Source organism: Crassostrea angulata, chromosome 7 (genome assembly GCF_025612915.1).
Source record: "Crassostrea angulata isolate pt1a10 chromosome 7, ASM2561291v2, whole genome shotgun sequence".
NCBI classification, from domain to species: Eukaryota; Metazoa; Mollusca; class Bivalvia; order Ostreida; family Ostreidae; genus Magallana; species Magallana angulata.
This window is the reverse complement of record NC_069117.1, coordinates 22,513,817-22,537,682: the sequence shown is the minus strand read 5'-3', so window position 1 is coordinate 22,537,682 and position 23,866 is coordinate 22,513,817. Positions and strand designations below refer to the sequence as shown.

General features: G+C 37.6%; 2 protein-coding genes across 3 annotated transcripts; both read left to right on the top strand.

Moving 5' to 3' along the window:
- The first annotated feature begins 3,025 nt into the window (after positions 1-3,025).
- On the top strand, positions 3,026-5,677 carry LOC128155313 (collagen alpha-1(II) chain-like). Its single transcript, XM_052816955.1, has 4 exons — positions 3,026-3,236; positions 3,835-3,912; positions 4,539-4,790; positions 4,964-5,677. Exons 1-4 carry the CDS (start codon positions 3,062-3,064, stop codon positions 5,533-5,535), a joined length of 1,077 nt encoding a protein of 358 aa, XP_052672915.1. The 5' UTR covers positions 3,026-3,061; the 3' UTR covers positions 5,536-5,677.
- A 1,969-nt stretch (positions 5,678-7,646) lies between these two features.
- LOC128156454 (uncharacterized) lies at positions 7,647-22,548 on the top strand. 2 transcript variants are annotated; one of them, XM_052818616.1, is made up of 3 exons: positions 7,647-7,701; positions 20,750-20,886; positions 21,705-22,548. In XM_052818616.1, the coding sequence occupies exons 1-3, from the start codon at positions 7,680-7,682 to the stop codon at positions 22,314-22,316; spliced, it is 771 nt and encodes a 256-aa protein (XP_052674576.1). In that variant the 5' UTR covers positions 7,647-7,679; the 3' UTR covers positions 22,317-22,548. The 2 variants fall into 2 exon arrangements, with proteins under 2 accessions (XP_052674576.1, XP_052674575.1); XM_052818615.1 differs by lacking the exon at positions 7,647-7,701 and adding an exon at positions 20,526-20,646.
- Positions 22,549-23,866: the final 1,318 nt, after the last annotated feature.

Here is a 23,866-nt window from a genome sequence, read left to right as displayed (position 1 = left end):
AAATGATATCATTATGCTCTATCCGTAGTTGATTGGATTCGAAAAAAGTTTTTTTTCTTTAGTTTTATCCCAATTAAAAAAAACCCACATGCGCTGCTACATTACTGCAGATTTTATCTTGAATTCTTCATTAGCTTTTGTCAGACCTCGGGAAAGCACGTTGTTTTTCCCCTTGAAGGCCGAAAGGCTTGAGAACTAGCGACTGTACTATAGTATCCTGTTAACAATTTCTTGCGTGAATGATATCAACCTCCAGTAGACCGTAGAGTCTTGATTTCACGCAAACGATTTGAATGATATATCGATATATTACTATATTTATCGATTACGAAATGCAGATTGTAACTGTGATTGGTGATTGTCAAGTTTATGCTTACACATATTTTTCCAGTGGCTTTATCTTGCACAAATCTGTATGTAGCAGGTAAATAAGCTAAAATTCTTTGTCATAAAAAGGGGATGGACAAAGTCCCATGCTTCATGTCATGTAATAATTCAAATTTTCAAAATGTTTCATTGTCTTATTTTTATTAGACTGAGACAATTCCCATTCCCGAAGTTTGCCAAGAATAACTTGTAAAATTTAGTCTTCAAGCATGTCAAGAATACTTCTCCTAGAAAATGTTTGTTAAATCAGATCCAAAAAAAATTGTAAGGGGAGGGGGTCTCAAAGATAATTTTGATTTTCATAGGAAGAGGGAGGTTCGGTGCCTCTTTTCGTCAAGTAAACTTTGAAAATAAAATGTGTTTCAATTTTTCTAGAGACGGGGAGATTCCCTCTCTAGATCCGTAGACTTCAATGCTTCGTAGCATCCATATTAAAATATGGTTTTTGTCAACCTACATGTAATACAGATATTACACTTAAAACCCTTCCCAAAATAAAGCTTTGCAATTATATTTGAAGGTCTAGAACAGATTAAACTCCTCTTGGAAACATATTTTATGTTTAACTTAAAAAAACAAAGCATTGTAATTTGTTTGTTTCCATATTGTAGTCTTTACCTCCACCAAGTAATATTCTCACTATTTCTTACTGAAATTGATTGTTAAAGTTCAGAGCTCTGTAGAAACTGACAGAACAGACATGTACAAGCCCCGTTTATCGATTGGTCGAAACCTTCAACAACCTGAAAACAAATCACGAACTGCACGAAATAATCATGATGATGTCAGACTCCAGTTCCCATAGAAGTTACCACAGATGACGATTTGGCTGTTTCTCTATACATTAACAATTCGTCAATTTTTTTTCTTACTTTTTACAATCAATTTATTTATTTGTTAAAGAAAGATGTATGTATAAACTATAAAATGCTTTCTTTGGTGATGCATGCGAGTTATGAATGTAGCGATTATTGCAGAAAAAATTTACACCAACACAGGTTATGTATTTTTTCTGCAATATCTCCACCTTAATGTCCCGCATGAATCATAAAAAAAATCATTTTATTGTTTAATTTAAGACAGTAAAGTATATCATATCCTTTTCCCCTGGAAACAATACAGCAATCGTGAAGAAACTGGTTCTCTGTCCATTTCAGTATACATGTACATGTACATGTATATTAGTCTAAAACTTGCCGTATTGTGAAATCGATATATATTCAAATAGATATTCAGAAGAGGGCATTATTTTCTTTGCAAGAAATGAAATAATGAGAATTTCATTACTTTATAATGCGATCGAATTTAGCATAGTAATTTATTTACAGTATAAATAACTTTGACGAGTTACCAAAAACAATCGCTTTTACTGTTATCCATAAATGATAATTGACCCAAATTACAGTGTATATAGCAATAAATATTTACGCTTTAATTAGGACAAAACTGGCATCCATTTTGTTAACGTTGCATCTTGTTAAAAAGAAACGTTCACAATTTAAGTTAATCTACCTAATTCAAAAAGCTCTGCAAATGAGCCATGACCAAAACCTCTTTATACTTAGAGATAAGGTTTCTCTTGTTTCACCCGTAATCTCAGAATTCAAGGAAGAACCATTGCTTGCATTATTCCGCCTCGTTTATTTTAATCTATCTGCTTGCTTCAGTGAAATTCTCGGGACCTTTGTTTGCAATCTACATTTACTTATCTAAAGTTTCCTGGAATTGAATCTGAAATAAAGGAAGGGGAAATTAATGGAAGGAGAAATCCAGACATTGTGCAATTGAATTATCACTTGGACATACAATTAGAATGTGTAACCATTTCATTTATTGTAACCAGTATGAACAGTAAATATTTTCAAATCAACTTAAAATGTTTTTGGCTTGATTTATAAACATTTTAGGTGTACATGTACATTTTATGAAATAGAATCTATTTTGCAACCAGCAAGCTTAGTGATATTTTTCTTGTTGTAAATCTTTGAAATTGTCTAAGAGCAAAGTTGTAATTCAATTCTTTTACAAAGAAAAGCTTGCAAGTTTCTTTTGAATTCCCTTCGTTAGAAATGGTAAACCGGTCTTTGGCAACCGGGCCTTAAAGCTCGCCTCACTAATGTTAAGACCTGCGATGGTACTAGTATTTAGATTTACGTTTATCATATCATGATAAAAATCGCAATCCGAGTTATTCCTCTTTACACAAAAGCACAACACAGTCATATTAAATAAAATACCTACATTTTTTGTAATAAATGTTAATGAATGACCTAAACCAGAAAACCATGAAATGAATTATAATTATATTTCATAAGAGTTCGAATGCACTGAATTCGAATTCATAGCATCGTTTTCCCTAAATAAAAATGCACATCGTACAAAAAATAATAAATTTAAAGTAACGAAAACATTTTGGATGTATTTCAGATCAAAGTTTTTGGAGATTTTTTATGAATATATGTTTATGTGCATGACTTTACAGTGTATAAATCGCGTTCTCTCCCCTTTGACTGTTCATGAATGTCATGCACATTCTACATATCGTTGTCCTAGCAAGAAAACATCCTGTTGAGCTAAATCAGTCTTAAGCCAAACGAAGCATGACTTGGCGCGGGAGCTGCCTTATAAATTCGTTGAGTGGCGGCAGACTTCAGACCAAGTCTCTTCATCAGCCATGAACGTATATCTTCTTCTTGCTCTCTGTGGCGCCTTCGTGGCCACCGTGTCTGCTAGCGATCTCCAGGACCAGATCGACAAGTTTGCCGAGGATCTGTTCCGCGTCAAAGAGGAAATAGCCAAACTCAAAGAACGGATCGATGCCGCACGCCTCGCAGAACACGAAATTCCTGGTAGGTTTGGAATCAAGCAATTTTTGAAATATGTTACTGCATTTTTATATTTTTTTCACAATTTTCTGTAAAAGTTATGCTAAAAAATGAATTGTATGTTTCCCTCCACATCTCTCTGGCAAAAGCTATGCATCTACTAGGAAAGAAATTGTAAGCGTGTTCCAGGATAATAATAATTGAAATAGATTTATGATTTGCTATATTAATTGAAAAGCAGAATGGATTTAGTATTACGATTTTATTGGAGAAATGTTACGTATCGAACTGTACAATTTTAACTTTTTATAAATTGCACAAAAAATATTTCATATTTTTTGTGCATTTAGATTCATTAACCAGGTATATTACCATACGTTTTTAAACATTGGCAAAATGAGTCGTGCCTTTAAGCTTTTGAACTTTTTTGTCTACGATGAATTTCCGGCACGCAGAGATATATCTATTCTCAGCAAAAGCAGTTCTCATGTCCAAACGAAGTCTGCCTCGAATGATTGCATGCATGTAAATGAGATTTTTTTTTAAATCAACTTTGGAAAAACTAAACAAACCACATTTTTTCAGTCACTCAATCCGTAAAATTATTTATTTTTTTTTACAGAGGATCATGACCGCACCAAACGCCATGTAATGTACTATGCTGCCCCACCAACAGCGATGGGACCCGCGGGACGCAGGGGTAAGTCAACTCACCGAGCTAGGGGCCTATATTCTGTTACATTATACGTGTAATTCAAAATTTAATCATGTAAGCGGTTTGATATTATGCCCTGTTTTTGCCAATTTGAATATTTTAATTTCTATTATTTAATTTTTATTATATTTGAAGTACATTGTTGATTTGCAAGATTTCGCACCCATCCCATCTTAACCAAAATCTCTTCTCTTATCTCCGATCAGGCTGTGGTAAAAATATGTGAAATCATTTTTATATTTTATGGAACAATTTTTCTTATTTATGATTTTAAACCGTCAATATTTTTTTAATTTTTTTTTTTGTTTGGGTTTTTTGTTTTTTTTTTTTGGGGGGGGGGGGGGGTTACATAATTTCTCGTATTGTTGAAACTATTTCAGAAGTGTTATCAATTTAAATTTTGACGTTATTTTTCTATCAATGATTCTTCATTTGGACTTCCCTATATCCCTTTCCGTACTTGTAGATAGACCTATGATCATTTGCAGTCTCCAAATTTTTTTTTTAAAAACCTCTTTAATCAGCCCGTGCATCATGAAACCGTATTTTCATTGTAAGAGAAATCATACGTTTCGGTTTCATCTTTACATGTGTACATCCCTTTGTTTAAGGACCCCAGGGACACCCCGGACTTCCAGGAGATGCAGGTCCCGAGGGGCCCCGAGGTAATCCGGGTCTTAAGGGAGCTATCGGTGAGCAGGGAGCTCAGGGTATGGTTGGCGACCCTGGTGCCCCCGGGCCACACGGTCCAATTGGTGAGCAGGGTCCAGTAGGTGACCAGGGAGCCCCAGGCCCCATGGGCCCAGTCGGACCTCAGGGACAGAAGGGACTCACAGGAGAACCCGGTCAAACCGGCGCTCAAGGTAAAGTCTGCTTTTATACAATTACATAGAAAGGAGAAGGCATAACTAATTCCTGTTTTGTTGGATTTTTTTTGGGGGGGGGGGGTGTCAGTAGTGTTTTCTGATCAAAACTGTTCATAAATATATTGTGCTAGCATGTATGTATTTTTATTTTTGTATACTTTCTTCGATAGGTTATCCCGGATATCCCGGTGAGGCGGGAGAGCCCGGACTAGCCGGACCAGCCGGTCCCATGGGACCAAATGGAATGCAAGGAATACAAGGATACGGTGGGGCCCCGGGACAGGACGGCGCTGTAGGTGAACCAGGACCCGTCGGAAAGCCTGGTCCGGAAGGAGCAAGGGGACCAGTAGGACCTCGCGGAGAGTTCGGACCTGCGGGAAAACAGGGATATTCTGGATACAAAGGACGACGAGGAGACAGAGGATACACTGGATATCCAGGACCACGTGGTCCAGCAACTACCTATTACTACGCCCCTGCTATGGCCAGATACGTCCCAGTTCAGTCTGCACCCTCCCGATCTAAGGGAGTTTCATACGCCCCAGTTGTTGCTGCACCTAAAAGTGGTGCATATGCACCAGTTGTTGCAGCGCCCTCAAAAAGCATGATGTATGCTCCTGCAGCTGCTAAGTCATCATGGGGCGCACCAGCCCAAGTTGTAGGCAAGTCTTGGGGAGCCCCAGCAATGGCGATGGCGCCAAAATCTTATGCTCCACCTCAAGCTTATTATAAAGGACAATAAAATATTTCGCTGAAAAGTACTTTTTTGTAGTTATTTGTTCGGTGTTATTTTTTAATTTGAACTTTAAAATTCTAATTTCCTGTTTGATTTTGATATTGTTTATGACTGAACAATACGAATAAAAATTGATGAAAAGTTTTAATCACATGTTTGTGATACTGTCTGGTATACTGAAAGACGGCTGCTCTGATGATCTATCCCCCACCCATAAAAATAATATGAAAGACGACCTCCACCCAAATCCCAGTAGGCACGAGTAATTAAGTTTTATTCTATAGCAGTCTGATAGGAGCTTTATTACTGGTATTAAGATCTGTACATGACATCAACGTTTGCAAGAATTCAAACGTGTGTAAAAGAGATCATATTTGTGACCCTAATATTTTGATTAATGCTCTATTTATGCCAAAGTCAGGGAAACGGGAGGCAAACGCTTCCTTTGTCTGCCAGAGTGTTAGTAAGATGGCTCATTATATATTGAAATACATTTAGTATCTCAAATCAACAGAAAATACTTGATTATGATAGCATGATATGGATAAAAAGTATACATGTTCAGGTCAAATAAGGCGAAGAAATGTACAGTACAATTTTGGATCAAAGTTTAAGTAATAATTCAGTTAATATGAACAAAGGCTTAGGAGAATTCGAACTCATGATCTGCAGTTCACGAGCCCGATAATTAAGCTCCTGACCAATGAACATTTACCCTCAAATCCATCGATACAAACAGCTTAACAAAATATTGAAATCGCCAATTAACTTGTGACGTAGTTTCTTAAAAAGTTACAAAGTATAAGTCTGGGTGTAGTGAGGTATCTTAAAAATTCACAAGTTTGAATGAACAATTCCTAAGCGCATTGTGATCAATTAAAAAGAAATTTGCTATTTTCTCGTTATGTGATGCATCTCTCTCTCTCTCTCTCTCTCTCTCTCTCTCTCTCTCTCTCTCTCTCTCTCTCTCTCTCTCTCTTAAGATATGATAAGAATATTTTTTACTGTTAAATACATACGATTACATACATATTAAATTTTCATGAATATGTCTTGATCAGAATACTTGTGTTATTTCAGAGAAAAGTGTATTTTGTTCGAAACCTTACAGCATCTGCAATAGAGCTAAGAACTCATTGGTCAAATGGTGTGAAACAAAGCTTTCCGCAAAAATCAAGGAAACGGTGGAGAACAATTACTTTTTAAGAAAACGCGCCCTGTCGTTTGATCTAGTGGAGTGTCTCCGAGCGACAACCGCAGCGGACTGCGCGGCAAAGAACTGTTACTGGTTCTCCGGAAGACACTGTATTCCTAATGAACTGGTTCCGTAAGGGAGCATTTATAATAAAAGAAGCGTTTACATGTATATTATATCGATGCTGCAAGTGCAGCTTCTTATATACATTATTTTTGTTTCATGCATTTGATATCATACAGTAGAACTTTCATAATATTGTCTAGTGTAATTTTTAAATCAGACTTTTGTAATTGTGTAAATGAGAAACTATGCAATTTTCTGCACGAGACTATAATTCATGGTACATTGTAAAAACTTTGAAATTTAAATAATACATTTTGATAGAAAAAATTCATAATATTGTCTTTATGTTCTACTTTTTAAGGGGTCAATTTTCTTTTTATGTATGCATGTGTATACTGCGCTTGTGTTTAAAAATCAACTATAACTATATATATATATATATATATATATATATATATATATATATATATATATATATATATACTATGTATGCACATCCATATCTCTCTCTCTCTCTCTCTCTCTCTCTCTCTCTCTCTCTCTCTCTCTCAGTAACTGTGTCTTTTTATTTTTTAGATAATATCGGATTATGCTTTTTATCTTATGTTAAAAGGGGTTACCGTTAAATTTTAACTTATTAATTTTAAATATCTATAATTATGAGAAGTTTAACGACAGTTACATTAACTAAGAACATACATCGGTAATTATAAATGTTTACAGGGAGAAAACCGTCCAGGGTAATTGCTGTAATTAGGTAGATAGATAATGACTACATTTGATTCTCTTTTATCTTGAATTTTGTACTCCTAATTAAGTTCTCGTCATTACCAATTGCAGGTATATATAAATCGGGGTAAAACATTTATACTAATCATAGCACCCGGAGATGGCAGACAAGGAAAATAGAGGTATGTAGTTTAATCGGGTTTTAATTTAATAGAATAAGATATTAAATACTCATTTGAGTATAAACTTAATATATTTATGTTTTATAAAACTTGATAGATGATAGTTCTACTGCTTGTTATCATAATTTGTTACGAAATATACGGATTATTTTTGACAAACTGAAAGGTTTCTTAATTAATTGGCATTATTATAGAGTCACCAATCTAAATTTACCTTACATTAGCATGACACTGGAATGATAGAGATTGTTGTCATGATTGAAGAGTATTTTAGAATAGGGGTAACGGCCGTTTTCTCTCGAAATGCACAACACTATATTCTTCATAAGTCCACAGAAAGTGATCGACCATTGATCAGAGTCTATCAGTAATTATCGTCCATAATCAATTTAACGAAAGCGATCGTTTAAATGCGTATGTATCTTTACAGGTAACAGAAATTTTCTATCCTATCACATTTTACTGATTACTTTAACCATTTTAAAAAGAAAGCAAAAATCTCACAAAAAAGGTTAAAAGTAAGTCACATCAATGGTTTTGTGGTATCAAAAAGTATTTTTAATTTTAAATACTAGAAAATAAATACTTTTAAATGTAGGAAAATGGTAATTAGGCCTAATATTTGACGGTGTGATCCCGTTTTGCACACATTTGATAATTGGTTATAGAACAATAGGTGTGATTTATGTTGTGATAGCAATTATAGTCTGCTTTCGGTCAAAGATTTTACCTGGGTGTTTACCTGTGTTTTATCAGCACCTTAACGATAAAACAAGAAGTAATAGATATTTTGTTGTGTTTTAGGTCTAATAACTATCACCATTTTTTTCGTTTGATAAAATAAAGATAATGATATATTTAAAAAGTCTTCAATTTCCGCACACTGATAAAAAAATAATGATTAGATGATTTGACTTTCAAATTTTTGTCCATTTACCTTAAATATAAAACAAAATGAATCAGGAAAAATTGCTGGTCGAAAGCCAATTGGAAGCTGATTCAATGGATAATTATATGATAATGGGGAAAACTACATGGACAGTCTTATGGGTACTCGTGTCTCTTTTTACAATCGATTTGCAAATTATGTAAAACGCATGTTTTTGTTTGGTATCAACAGAAAGAATATTATGAAAGAAAACAGGTCTTTATCACAAAATATTTCAATCTTTGAAGTAGCGACCTTGACAGTAGTTCTTATGACATCACTTAGTACATACATTTAGTATATGGCGGGTCACTTTCTAGTTTTTCAAATTAGAGGTTAAATACATAAAAAATCTGACAAAAATAATATTTTAATATTGATGCGATATAACTCAAACTGAAAAAGGTTGAAAATGCATGAATTAGGTCGATATGTTTTGTGAAATAATCTTTACAGTTTTGAAGCATATAAAATTGCCGATTTATCATCATACAGTTTGTCTATTTCTCCGAATATTCAAGCCACAACATAAATGAAAAATATTAAACAGCGTTTTCACTAGACACATCTCCTCCATTTATGTCAGCAAAAGCAATAATTAAATATTAACGTATGATATTTTCTCTTCAAACTTTTAGCGTGTACATGTACCTCCTATAGGCAGTAAGTTAAATAAAGGTGCTACATATTCAACATGTTTGCAACAATCTTTCTTATTTAAAAAAAATAATGAAATTGTTCATGACCAAATTGATGTTTGAAATCAAATTCATGAATATGGATGGTAATTATTATGTAAATGTGCTTTTATGCAAGTTATATTGTAACATAAAATAAATGTAAATATAAATTGCGAGTAGATATGTTTTATTTATTTTATTGTCAATTGCCTTTGCAGGTATTGGGATATAGACTATAGCAATTAAGCAATTATCTCACCTGGTCAAATTCCCGTTTCGCACACATTTTTTCGATACCTAATTTTGAAATGTGTGCAAAACGGGAACAAACCTATTTGACATAACGTAGAAATATTTTTCGACCAAAGGATTCCCGTTCGTTAAATGTATACTAATTGCCTAGGGCCAAAATTCATGACACCTATAAAATGATGACAAAATTTATATAAAATATTGACATATCAAATTCCCCTTCAGTTTTATTGCTCTAAAGCTATTACATGAATTGACTGGGTGTGATCCACTGGAATGTTAGCCGGGAGTTTTTTTTTTTTTGGGGGGGGGGGGTGGTACTAAGGCCTCATTTCGGTTATAAATATTACCTTCTGAGTTCACTAAGTTTTAATTGAGGTTGGCGTCCCGCCCGAACCCATACTATTAAAATATATTAATAATATAAAAAGATAGGAAATAACTTACTAGTAGTAAGACGCATCTAGTATTCAGACACATTCAATGTGTTTAAGGTGAAGAAAGATTGTAAAGGTTATTTGTCAAAACTCGTGACAAGCGAAAAAAAATGTACTAACATTATACAGTGATGACAGTGCGATATGGATTATTACACTGGTGTAGTACAAAATACGTTTAACATACATGTATGCTATCGAACCTAATTAAAGTTTGAAATCATAAAATATAGGTCACACCCATATTAAGACATCAAGTATAGGGAACATTATTTCACTATAGATTCATTGTAAGCGCATGTGCATACTTATACATGTATACTTAAGTCTAGTATCTGTTTATGGATGCATCGTATAATCAGTTGAAATATTAATTGCTTTAAATTTGCAATTACTTATTAATGCAAAAAAAAAAATAATTATATCACTGTAACAGTTACATGTCGTATGTTGATCTATAAAAAAGTAAAATTTAGACTAGTGAAATCGGTCGCACTACCGATATATATATTGGTATATCGAATAACCAAAATCCGCGGCAATCACCGGAATCCTACTAAAATCTAAGGATTGTTTTTCATATGTACAAATTGTGTAAATCTTTAATCTTGACAACTAATAAATGTTGTCTTGCGGGCCATCCAAATATCTTTTTCTATAAAAACATGGCAGACAAAAGTGTATAAAACATTACATGCAGGCAAAGACGCTGGAAAATGTAAATATATAAAAAGTGTATAAAACATTACATTTTTATGTCATTTGAGTAGAAAATTCCAATTTCAAAATAAAAATAAAATGCCATATGAAAATTGCAGCCTATGTCCCCATAAGGAAATTTTAAGATTTGAGAAATTTTAAGCCGATCAGGTATTTTTTTAATGAAATCTGAAATGAATTGCTGCTTATATATAATTAATTCAAAGTTTATTTGATGTTTTTGGTTTATATAAGGAATAAGGAATCATTCTTTGAGTATCATGAGGTGATAATTTTGGTCAGGGCGTGATCAAATCCAATAAAGCCCGAAGGGCTTTATGATAGATTTGATCACGCCCCGACCGAAATTATCACATCATAATATTCAAAGAATGATTCCTTATTACTTATATTTATATAATTTTAAGCCATCGTACGATTAAATATAAATAAGCAAACCCCGCTGGCGCCTTAATTTGGCGTCATTTGTATTATGGGTTTTATAGTACAAAATCGATACGTAGTGTTATCGCAGGCAAAGACACTGGAAAATGTAAATATATAAAATAAATAAAAGTATTCATGTTCACAACATCATAGATTTCATGTTCTTCAAAAATCTTCAAATACAAGCGATGATTGATCTCCGATTTTTTTTAATGCCAGTGAAATTCTTTGCAATCTAATTTTATTCTTCACCCTTTTTTTAAAATGTGAAATACATGTAGCGTACCAATCAGTTTGTAAACTTTATAGATTAAGTGATGCTTATTATGTGGTTACTTTAAATGAGAGAGAGAGAGAGAGCTATAAATTATTTTACTTATCAAAAAATGCCAAAACTTATATGATTTCACGTTTACAGAAACCGCTCACACAACACATGATTCATGACTATTTATCAAACACTATTTGTGCTTTTAATTAGGCTTTAGCCTCGTAGCATTTTCATTTAATACATTTTTATCGGTAGTTAATGGGCTGGCATATTCATTTTTCAAAAGCATTTTATTGCCTAAGTTTAAACATGTATGACATTTATAAACAAAAATGATGAGGTCTTGAACTCTACTCAGAATTTTTTTGAGAGAATAATCGACAATTAAAAGCCTGAAGAAATTGACAATATATATCGACAAAATCTGTTAAATATACATCAATGAAGTATATAAACGTCCTTTTGATCTTTACACACCCCAGACAACCATACCCCTCTTGTGTATATACACAAGGTTTGGCGTGAGACATTGTCTATTGTCTATATACATGTTTCATTCACACCTCTTGTATATCCCACTGTCAATTGACCTAAGCTTTGAGTACACGCAGACTAGATGAAAAGCCATATATGAAACTAAGACATGTTAGGTTTATGGGGCGTCTTTTAGCCACAATGAATAGTAATAAACCACTATCAACCACAATTATATAATTATACGAGGGTCAATCAAAAAATACGAAGACTTTTGTCATATCTATGTTACTTAACGTCATATCATTACTAAATTTGGTAGACATAATTTAGCAATAGTTTTCAACAATTTGCAAGAAAAAAAAGTTAATAAATTTCTTAATTTCTAAGAATTACTTAGAATTTAATCCTGCAAAAATGAGGTCACGGCGCACGGTCAAAATGTGTGTTATGTCATCAATAAACCATATTATGTTGAAAGTAATATCTCCATAAATTGGGCTTAAAACCAAATAATATTGAAACTTCAAATTTAGTAAAGTTCATGGTATTCTATGTACCAAATAATGACGGAATAAATTGTTTTGTCGAACAGATATTAGTAACTAAAGTCAGATAGTCCTCTTTAGAATTGACTAAAAACATCGACGTCGCCGGACGTCACGGCGCAACGAGAAGTACAAATAAAATGGATTTAACTCAGGAAAAAGCCGATACAAGCTGTGAAAATGCTCAATGGTGCAAAAAATAAGTCAACAATTATTTGCAAGTTTGTGTTTAACTGTAATAAATTTTGTGGGGGTGGTGGTCATTGTATTTTGAATATAAAACAGTCAGAAAGAGAGTAGAATATCTGTAAATATTTGGTCAAAAAAGAAGTAACGTCGACGTCAAGCGACGTTCAGGGTTATCCTTACTGTAAACTAAGAGATACACGGTTAGAAAATGAAAACTTTGAAGAACTAACGTATAATTCTCGTACAAATGTGTGCAAATAAGATGTTTAGTGGTTCAGTGCCATTTTAAATTGTAAGGAGAAAGGCACAAGAGACTAAGCATGATATAAAGATGGGGTATATCTATAAACTGTGCGTGTTTTATCTTGACGTCATGTTTTGAACGTTGTCGTGCGCCGTGGTGACAAAACATGTTGTTTTTAAAAAGGGGTAACAAAAATACCGTCTCATCAAATGGACTAAAACTTGGCATATCAATAACATAAGTGTTGGTGCACAGATTAATCTGTTAAGTATGACTTTCATGAAAAATATATGATAAACAGCCACATTGTCTTCGTATTTTTTGATTGACCCTCGTATAAGTGTGATAAATATTGTTTAAAAGTTATAAATTTAAATACTGTATAAAATTATATATACCTCAACTTTTGGACGGCATGTTACAGAATTAATACCTTAAATTTCAATTATGAACATACCATATGTGTAGAGTCAAAATGTAGTTTATGGTCGGGTGTGTTTAAATAAACGAAATATTTCAATTATTGTTATAAATTGATATATACATGTATCACATATATACTTGCGTCTATATATTATACGAAATTTAAAATCTAAACCCGTAACTTTAGATACAAATTTACCGAAACAGCTGTGTAGATTTAGATAGACTGGTTAAGCAATAATGTAAGCAGGCACGTATTATTTTATTTTCATATTAATTTTTTACATCCTTCAAAAAAGTGGGGGGAGGTCAACTCCACGATAATTCAAATGTAAATGTTAATTTTAAAACATCACTTGCTGCGAGAAAAAGTGGTGGGGACAGGCCCCCCGGCCCCGCCCCCCGGCCCAACCCTCCCCCGCCAGTCGGGTGTGCCCAGTGAATGCAGTTTGAACCTGAGTAGGGTTAGAATTTAGAGTAGGGTTAATTTTCAGTCTCTCCCCCGCTAGTCGGGTGTGCCCAGTGAATGTCGTTTGAACCTGAGTAGGGTTAGGATTTAGAGTAGGGTTAATTTTCAGGCTCATTCCTCCCCGCAAGTCGGGTGTGCCCAGTGAATGCAGTTTGAACCTGAATAGGGTTAAAATTTAGAGTAAGGTTAATTTTCAGGCTCATTCCTCCCCCGCCAGTCGGGTGTGCCCAGTGAATGCAGTTTGAACCTGAGTAGGGTTAGAATTTATAGTAGGGTTAATTTTCAGGCTCATTCCTCCCCCGCCAGACGGGTGTGCCCAGTGAATGCAGTTTGAACCTGAGTAGGGTTAGTATTAAGAGTAGGGTTAATTTTCAGGCTCATTCCTCACCCGCAAGTCGGGTGTGCCCAGTGAATGCAGTTTGAACCTGAGTAGGGTTAGAATTTAGAGTAGGGTTAATTTTCATACTCATTCCTCCTCCGCAAGTCGGATGTGTCTAGTGAATGCAGTTTGAACCTGAGTAGGGTTAGAATTTATAGTAGGGTTAATTTTCAGGCCTATTTCTCCCCGCCAGTCGGGTGTGCCCAGTGAATGATGTTTGAACCTGAGTAGGGTAAGAATTTAGAGTAGGGTAAACTTTCAGTTCCCCGCCAGACGGGTGTGCCCAGTGAATGCAGTTTGAACCCGAGTAGGGTTAGTATTAAGAGTAGGGTTAATTTTCAGGCTCATTCCTCACCCGCAAGTCGGGTGTGCCCAGTGAATGCAGTTTGAACCTGAGTAGGGTTAGAATTTAGAGTAGGGTTAATTTTCAGACTCATTCCTCCTCCGCAAGTCGCGTGTGCCCAGTGAATGCAGTTTGAACCTGAGTAGGGTTAGAATTTAGAGTAGGGTTAATTTTCAGACTCATTCCTCCTCCGCAAGTCGGGTGTGCCCAGTGAATGCAGTTTGAACCTGAGTAGGGTTAGAATTTAGAGTAGGGTTAATTTTCAGGCTCATTCCTCCCCGCAAGTCGGGTGTGCCCAGTGAATGATGTTTGAACCTGAGTAGGGTTAGAATTTAGAGTAGGGTTAATTTTCAGGCTCATTCCTCCCCCGCCAGTCGGGTGTGCCCAGTGAATGATATTTGAACCTGAGTAGGGTAAGAATTTAGAGTAGGGTAAACTTTCAGTTCCCCGCAAGTCGGGTGTGCCCAGTAAATGCAGTTTGAACCTGAGTAGGGTTAGGATTTAGAGTACGGTTAATTTTCAGGCACATTCCTTCCCCGCCAGTCGGGTGTGCCCAGTGAATGCAGTTTGAACCTGAAAAGGGTTAAAATTTAGAGTAGGGTTCATTTTCAGACTCATTCCCCCCCCCCCCGCAAGTCGGGTGTGTCTAGTGAATGCAGTTTGAACCTGAGTGGGGTTAGAATTTATAGTAGGGTTATTTTTCTGGCTCATTCCTCCCCCGCAAGTCGGGTGTGCCCAGTGAATGCAGTTTGAACCTAAGTAGGGTTAGAATTTAGAGTAGGGTTAATTTTCAGGCTCATTCCTCCCCCGATAGTCGGGTGTGCCCAGTGAATGCAGTTTGAACCTGAGTAGGGTAAGAATTTAGAGTAGGGTTAATTTTTAGGCTCATTTCTCCCCCGCCATTCGGGTGTGCCCAGTGAATGCAGTTTGAACCTGAGTAGGGTTAGAATTCAGAGTAGGGTTAATTTTCAGGCTCATTCCTCCCCCGCAAGTCGGGTGTGTCTAGTGAATGCAGTTTGAACCTGAGTAGGGTTAGAATTTATAGTAGGGTTATTTTTCTGGCTCATCCTCCCCCGCAAGTCGGGTGTGCCCAGTGAATGCAGTTTGAACCTAAGTAGGGTTAGAATTTAGAGTAGGGTTAATTTTCAGGCTCATTCCTCCCCCGATAGTCGGGTGTGCCCAGTGAATGCAGTTTGAACCTGAGTAGGGTAAGAATTTAGAGTAGGGTTAATTTTTAGGCTCATTTCTCCCCCGCCAGTCGGGTGTGCCCAGTGAATGCTGTTTGAACCTGAGTAGGGTTAGAATTTAGAGAAGGGTTAATTTTCAGGCTCATTCCTCCCCCGCAAGTCGGGTGTGCCCAGTGAATGCAGTTTGAACCTGAGTAGGGTTAGAATTTAGAGTAGGGTTAATTTTCAGGCTCATTCCTCCCCGCAAGTCGGGTGTGCCCAGTGAATGCAGTTTGAACCTGAGTAGGGTTAGAATTTAGAGTAGGGTTAATTTTCAGGCTCATTCCTCCCCCGCCAGTCGGGTGTGCCCAGTGAATGCAGTTTGAACCTGAGTAGGGTTAGAATTTAGAGTAGGGTTAATTTTCAGGCTCATTCCTCCCCCGCCAGTCGGGTGTGCCCAGTGAATGCAGTTTGAACCTGAGTAGGGTTAGGATTTAGAGAAGGGTTAATTTTCAGGCTCATTCCTCCCCCGCAAGTCGGGTGTGCCCAGTGAATGCAGTTTGAACCTGAGTAGGGTTAGAATTTAGAGTAAGGTTAATTTTCAGGCTCATTCCTCCCCTGCAGGCCGGGTGTGCCCAGTGAATGCAGTTTGAACCTGAGTAGGGTTAGAATTTAGAGTAGGGTTAATTTTCAGGCTCATTCCTCCCCCGCAAGTCGGGTGTGCCCAGTGAATGCAGTTTGAACCTGAGTAGGGGTAGGATTTAGAGTAGGGTTAATTTTCAGGCTCATTCCTCCCCCGCAAGTCGGGTGTGCCCAGTGAATGCAGTTTGAACCTGAGTAGGGTTAGGATTTAGAGTAGGGTTAATTTTCAGGCTCATTCCTCCCCGCAAGTCGGGTGTGCCCAGTGAATGCAGTTTGAACCTGAGTAGGGTTAGGATTTAGAGTAGGGTTCATTTTCAGACTCATTCCCCCCCCCGCAAGTCGGGTGTGTCTAGTGAATGCAGTTTGAACCTGAGTGGGGTTAGAATTTATAGTAGGGTTATTTTTCTGGCTCATTCCTCCCCCGCAAGTCGGGTGTGCCCAGTGAATGCAGTTTGAACCTAAGTAGGGTTAGAATTTAGAGTAGGGTTAATTTTCAGGCTCATTCCTCCCCCGATAGTCGGGTGTGCCCAGTGAATGCAGTTTGAACCTGAGTAGGGTAAGAATTTAGAGTAGGGTTAATTTTTAGGCTCATTTCTCCCCCGCCAGTCGGGTGTGCCCAGTGAATGCTGTTTGAACCTGAGTAGGGTTAGAATTTAGAGAAGGGTTAATTTTCAGGCTCATTCCTCCCCCGCAAGTCGGGTGTGCCCAGTGAATGCAGTTTGAACCTGAGTAGGGTTAGAATTTAGAGTAGGGTTAATTTTCAGGCTCATTCCTCCCCGCAAGTCGGGTGTGCCCAGTGAATGCAGTTTGAACCTGAGTAGGGTTAGAATTTAGAGTAGGGTTAATTTTCAGGCTCATTCCTCCCCCGCCAGTCGGGTGTGCCCAGTGAATGCAGTTTGAACCTGAGTAGGGTTAGAATTTAGAGTAGGGTTAATTTTCAGGCTCATTCCTCCCCCGCAAGTCGGGTGTGCCCAGTGAATGCAGTTTGAACCTGAGTAGGGTTAGGATTTAGAGAAGGGTTAATTTTCAGGCTCATTCCTCCCCCGCAAGTCGGGTGTGCCCAGTGAATGCAGTTTGAACCTGAGTAGGGTTAGAATTTAGAGTAAGGTTAATTTTCAGGCTCATTCCTCCCCTGCAGGCCGGGTGTGCCCAGTGAATGCAGTTTGAACCTGAGTAGGGTTAGAATTTAGAGTAGGGTTAATTTTCAGGCTCATTCCTCCCCCGCAAGTCGGGTGTGCCCAGTGAATGCAGTTTGAACCTGAGTAGGGGTAGGATTTAGAGTAGGGTTAATTTTCAGGCTCATTCCTCCCCCGCAAGTCGGGTGTGCCCAGTGAATGCAGTTTGAACCTGAGTAGGGTTAGGATTTAGAGTAGGGTTAATTTTCAGGCTCATTCCTCCCCGCAAGTCGGGTGTGCCCAGTGAATGCAGTTTGAACCTGAGTAGGGTTAGGATTTAGAGTAGGGTTCATTTTCAGACTCATTCCCCCCCCCGCAAGTCGGGTGTGTCTAGTGAATGCAGTTTGAACCTGAGTGGGGTTAGAATTTATAGTAGGGTTATTTTTCTGGCTCATTCCTCCCCCGCAAGTCGGGTGTGCCCAGTGAATGCAGTTTGAACCTAAGTAGGGTTAGAATTTAGAGTAGGGTTAATTTTCAGGCTCATTCCTCCCCCGATAGTCGGGTGTGCCCAGTGAATGCAGTTTGAACCTGAGTAGGGTAAGAATTTAGAGTAGGGTTAATTTTTAGGCTCATTTCTCCCCCGCCATTCGGGTGTGCCCAGTGAATGCAGTTTGAACCTGAGTAGGGTTAGAATTCAGAGTAGGGTTAATTTTCAGGCTCATTCCTCCCCCGCAAGTCGGGTGTGTCTAGTGAATGCAGTTTGAACCTGAGTAGGGTTAGAATTTATAGTAGGGTTATTTTTCTGGCTCATCCTCCCCCGCAAGTCGGGTGTGCCCAGTGAATGCAGTTTGAACCTAAGTAGGGTTAGAATTTAGAGTAGGGTTAATTTTCAGGCTCATTCCTCCCCCGATAGTCGGGTGTGCCCAGTGAATGCAGTTTGAACCTGAGTAGGGTAAGAATTTAGAGTAGGGTTAATTTTTAGGCTCATTTCTCCCCCGCCAGTCGGGTGTGCCCAGTGAATGCTGTTTGAACCTGAGTAGGGTTAGAATTTAGAGAAGGGTTAATTTTCAGGCTCATTCCTCCCCCGCAAGTCGGGTGTGCCCAGTGAATGCAGTTTGAACCTGAGTAGGGTTAGAATTTAGAGTAGGGTTAATTTTCAGGCTCATTCCTCCCCGCAAGTCGGGTGTGCCCAGTGAATGCAGTTTGAACCTGAGTAGGGTTAGAATTTAGAGTAGGGTTAATTTTCTGGCTCATTCCTCCCCCGCCAGTCGGGTGTGCCCAGTGAATGCAGTTTGAACCTGAGTAGGGTTAGAATTTAGAGTAGGGTTAATTTTCAGGCTCATTCCTCCCCCGCAAGTCGGGTGTGCCCAGTGAATGCAGTTTGAACCTGAGTAGGGTTAGGATTTAGAGTAGGGTTAATTTTCAGGCTCATTCCTCCCCCGCAAGTCGGGTGTGCCCAGTGAATGCAGTTTGAACCTGAGTAGGGTTAGAATTTAGAGTAAGGTTAATTTTCAGGCTCATTCCTCCCCTGCAGGCCGGGTGTGCCCAGTGAATGCAGTTTGAACCTGAGTAGGGTTAGAATTTAGAGTAGGGTTAATTTTCAGGCTCATTCCTCCCCCGCAAGTCGGGTGTGCCCAGTGAATGCAGTTTGAACCTGAGTAGGGGTAGGATTTAGAGTAGGGTTAATTTTCAGGCTCATTCCTCCCCCGCAAGTCGGGTGTGCCCAGTGAATGCAGTTTGAACCTGAGTAGGGTTAGGATTTAGAGTAGGGTTAATTTTCAGGCTCATTCCTCCCCGCAAGTCGGGTGTGCCCAGTGAATGCAGTTTGAACCTGAGTAGGGTTAGGATTTAGAGTAGGGTTAATTTTCAGGCTCATTCCTCCCCCGCAAGTCGGGTGTGCCCAGTGAATGCAGTTTGAACCTGAGTAGGGTTAGGATTTAGAGTAGGGTTAATTTTCAGGCTCATTCCTCCCCCGCAAGTCGGGTGTGCCCAGTGAATGCAGTTTGAACCTGAGTAGGGTTAGGATTTAGAGTAGGGTTAATTTTCAGGCTCATTCCTCCCCGCAAGTCGGGTGTGCCCAGTGAATGCAGTTTGAACCTGAGTAGGGTTAGAATTTAGAGTAGGGTTAATTTTCAGGCTCATTCCTCCCCCGCAAGTCGGGTGTGCCCAGTGAATGCAGTTTGAACCTGAGTAGGGTTAGAATTTAGAGAAGGGTTAATTTTCAGGCTCATTCCTCCCCTGCAAGTCGGGTGTGCCCAGTGAATGCAGTTTGAACCTATGTAGGGTTAGAATTTAGAGTAGGGTTAATTTTCAGGCTCATTCCTCCCCCGCTAGTCGGGTGTGCCCAGTGTATGCGGTTTGAACCTGAGTAGGGTTAGGGTTTAGAGTACGAAAAAAATTGTTCGTTAAGCTCTAAATTCAAACTGAGCAGATTTTTTTGAGTAAAGAATACGAGTATCAAACCAACTGTCGACTGATTTTATGGATAAATAGCTACTCACAGACTAATATTTTTTTCTGCATTGATGGCTGCTCGATGAAATCTGAACATGTCTGAGTATATGACTCTGTGCGCTTCACCTCAAAACCTTATTTTGTTTGCCTTTTTAGCTTGAGTTATTTTTATCTTTCTCCAACAAATTAATAAATTGATCTAAAAAGGTAAGAAAAAATTAAGTTAGTATAAGTATTTAATACGTCTTCAATTATAATTTATGTCTGGCGTCATAATGATTATTTCGTGTAGTCCATGATTTTCATTATTTTTTCGCAGGTTTCTTGACAATCGTTAAACGTGAGATTTCAATCATTCAATATTTCAATCCTGTCAGATTTTAGCTAGAAATAACAATACTTTTCTGTAAGAAATGGAGGGAATCACACTTGATGTAAATATTAGATAATGACAGACTTTAAGCCTCACTCACAACTGGCTGTACGTGTCTGGTGAATGTTGATCGTGCCTGGGCACGGGTTCTGCCTGTCGTGGCTCCCGTGGCTGATCGTAGCGTTAAAAATCGCGTTGAAGTGATTGAGAGTGCAACGTAAGACCAACAGATATTCGAAGCACGGGTCGTATGTGTCACGTAAATTTGTCGCAATGTGCGGTGCCGATTGCAAGTATTGTGCTCCAAACTGCAGCGTACGTTTTCAGAAATCCCAAGAAAACCATGGTTGATTGTTGTGCATGTCCACAACCAACGAGCGTGCTTACGGGACGTGTACGTCCTTCCAAAAGCGTATCTCGCAAGATTTTCATTAAAATCTTACCGTAGACCCCACGTAGAAGTACATACGACCAGCTGTGACTAAGGCTTAACATGTTTTTTACTTTCTTTTTAGCTTCTGGTCGTTATTCTACATTCAGCATGTTTGCGTTGGACATTTTGAAGGAATTCTATCACATCAATGGATTCCCTACAAAGAGCGAGAGGACGAAGATCTGTGAGATCATCGGCGAGACGGAGAAACGAGTCCAGGTAATTATTCTAACAACAAACTAGAAATGGACTAATGTTATTTTAAGGGTTGAACATATTTCAAAATCACAAGTTTGTGATCTCAATATACAATACGCGTATTTTTTTCGCGAAATTCGAAGTTGTGTCTAAATATCGATTGTCAGCGAATTTTTCTATTGAAATACTGACTAAGCAATCATTACATTATACAAAATCCTGTTTTAATTATATTTTATTAATTTAAAAGTAATATCATTCTGAAATAAAATAACAAATTCAATCCAGTTTTAAACACATTGATTTGATTAAGCATATTGAACAATACTCTTTCAGAAATGTTGAAGTTTCTATTTAGTCTTGAAATTTAGTCTTTATGTATATAAAGTCATTTCAAAGTAAACTGCCGTGCAGAAATTACTAGATTGAAAATAACTTTTCTTATTTGAACAGCGAAGATATGAAAATATAAAGCACAATAAAAAGAAGCGTTAATACTGAACATTGCAGAATAGTTTCTATTTTTTTTTTTTAATTTAAAAAGCCATCTTTTATTTGTCATTGTGACAGAATTGCTTCCTTCTGAATATACATGTATGAACTGAAAACATGTGGTGTTGATCGTGGGTGTAATATATAACCTACAAATAAATAAAGATACATTGATAGTTTATTTTATCCTCATTGTGAGGGTCCTTTCCTTATGTCGTAAGAGAGGGAGGGTATCATCTCTTTGTCAACGTGAAACTATGTAAATCGGGTATTCCTGTTGCAATGTTTATGTTGTAATGGAATGAAATGTAATGTTAAATTTAAATTTAAGTACTACGTTATTTCAGAATTGGTTCAAAGGACAAAGAAAGGCTGACCGGAGGCGAGACAGAGAGGTGGCAAAGGGGGACACTTCCGAATTTTTGGTGGAGCTAGAGAAAACTCAGTCTGTCTTCCAGCTGTGCAAAACCTCCCAGAAACGTAAGCGAGATCTAGAAGAGACAGAACTACAAGGCAACGGTACTTTCAACGAGGGACCACTCCACACCGTCCGGGAAACTCTGCGTGTTCTTAAGAAGGAACCCCGTTTGACCCCCTCTGTGTGGTCTCACCCTTCTCTGGCCTTTAGTGTCCCGACTTTTGACCCGGTTCCATATGGATTCCCCGCACTGACTTCAGCATTACCCATGTCCATGACAGCCAGCAAGACTCCCAAGAAAGATGTTTCATTTATTCCCACACTTACAGAGTCTTCTAGCGTCAAGAACAGTCTGAGGATCAAGAATCCGTTCGAAGAGGATCCCACCCCAACGAAGAAGAGGTGGAAGTTGTCTAATGACGTCACACGTTTTGTTCACTCCGTAGACACTGTGATGGAGGACATCCTTAACGGGACAACGCCTCTTCTCCCTCACATTGACAGCTTCCTGTGGGGAACGGACGGACCCAGATTCATGTGAAGTCATTTTGCAGGAAACAAGACAAATTGAGTGTGCTCTGTTGTTCTACTTTGTGAAATTGTGCCCTGTTCTACTTTGTGAAATTGTGTTCTGTTGTTGTTGCTTGGCGAAATTGTGCTTTCCAGTGCTGCAACGTAAGCTATAGTGTCTGAATAAGAACTGTGATTGTGTATAGATGCTTTTTTGAATTTATGAATGTTTCTTGATGATGAAAATAAAAGAAGTGATTAAAAGCTAAATACATATTATGATTTTTGTGTTTTATCTTCTATATGGCCATGGCTGAGGTTTAAAATGTATTTAGAGCATTTTGTTTCAACTGATATCAATTCATAACAATGAGCCTTGATTCAGAGGACTGGATGGCCATGGACATTTTTATGCTATGTACATATTCATTTCCTAAATATGAAGATCTATGTGTACAGATGAAGAAAAACGTTTAAATTAAAGCTCATATAATTAACCCATATTAATTCTTTTCTTCACACAAAAGACACTTTATTGTTGAATGCAACATATTTGAAATCTGAGGGGTAAAATATCCTTCAGACTTTCTTGAAAAAATTAATGGATCCGCCCATTTAATAACATATATAGCCAGTTCATCATTTGAACTTTGAGATAACAGACCCAGGGGTTAAAGTGTACTGCAAAAGTACCTAATAATTGTATTCTAATCTGTTTCATTATCACATTTGGAACAGAAAAATGAAAACCAAACGAGTTCATTTCCCTATCAGTTCCCCATTTGTTATAACTGTGATGTCAGTATATCTCGTGGTCCCTCTACACAGGAATGACACCTGGCTTGGTAGGTCATTTTCACAGCAGCCCCGCTATTTCATCACCCCGGTAGTTTGTTGCCTACATATTTTAAACACATGTCAATCTTTCTTCTTTGCAAAAGTATTACTAAGATTTATTCCAATGTCTGTGTTTAATGTAAGTGTAATATACCGAATAACTTCTCGTCATTCTCATACCCCCCCCCCCCCGCGAACATGTATCTGCTTACATATTGCACACGTGTATATATACACACCAAATCTCTCATAGAATGTACATATTTAGAATACTGGTAAACAGTACATATAGTTACAGCATTTAAATATAAAATTATATTAAAAAAAAATACTTTTGTTCACTTAGTTTTTATTCTGGATGAAACGGAACGCCTTGGAAATGTATATCTTATTTGGTAAGCATGAACACATACTATTAGCATAATCAGGAAAACGTAGTATATACTCGTATATTTAGAAACATCATAATTCTAAAACCACAACACCTAAAGACAAAATTCAAATTTAACAACCAGACACAATTATTAATAAATACGTGGTTTTAAGAAACACTCGTTCATCTAATCACTGGACTAGCTGAATTAAGTTGTTTAATTTAAGATTCAGTGTGTACCCCCTTCTAAGCCTGGGATATGTCACGTAGTGAATGACAGCTTTTTAAATTCTGATGATTATGATTCAACAAAGTTAGAAATGTAACAATCCTGGCTGATACCACAGGGAGGATCGGACCAAACATCGTTT

Coding starts and splice junctions, on each gene's coding strand:
- LOC128155313 (XM_052816955.1), top strand. CDS start 3,062: ATGAACGTATATCTTCTTCTTGCTCTCTGTGGCGCCTTCGTGGCCACC. Junction 3,913..4,538: donor GGGACCCGCGGGACGCAGGG/GTAAGTCAACTC, acceptor CCTTTGTTTAAG/GACCCCAGGGACACCCCGGA. Junction 4,791..4,963: donor CGGTCAAACCGGCGCTCAAG/GTAAAGTCTGCT, acceptor TTTCTTCGATAG/GTTATCCCGGATATCCCGGT.
- LOC128156454 (XM_052818615.1), top strand. CDS start 20,595: ATGTCCACAACCAACGAGCGTGCTTACGGGACGTGTACGTCCTTCCAA. Junction 20,647..20,749: donor GTGTACGTCCTTCCAAAAGC/GTATCTCGCAAG, acceptor CTTTCTTTTTAG/CTTCTGGTCGTTATTCTACA. Junction 20,887..21,704: donor AGACGGAGAAACGAGTCCAG/GTAATTATTCTA, acceptor ACGTTATTTCAG/AATTGGTTCAAAGGACAAAG.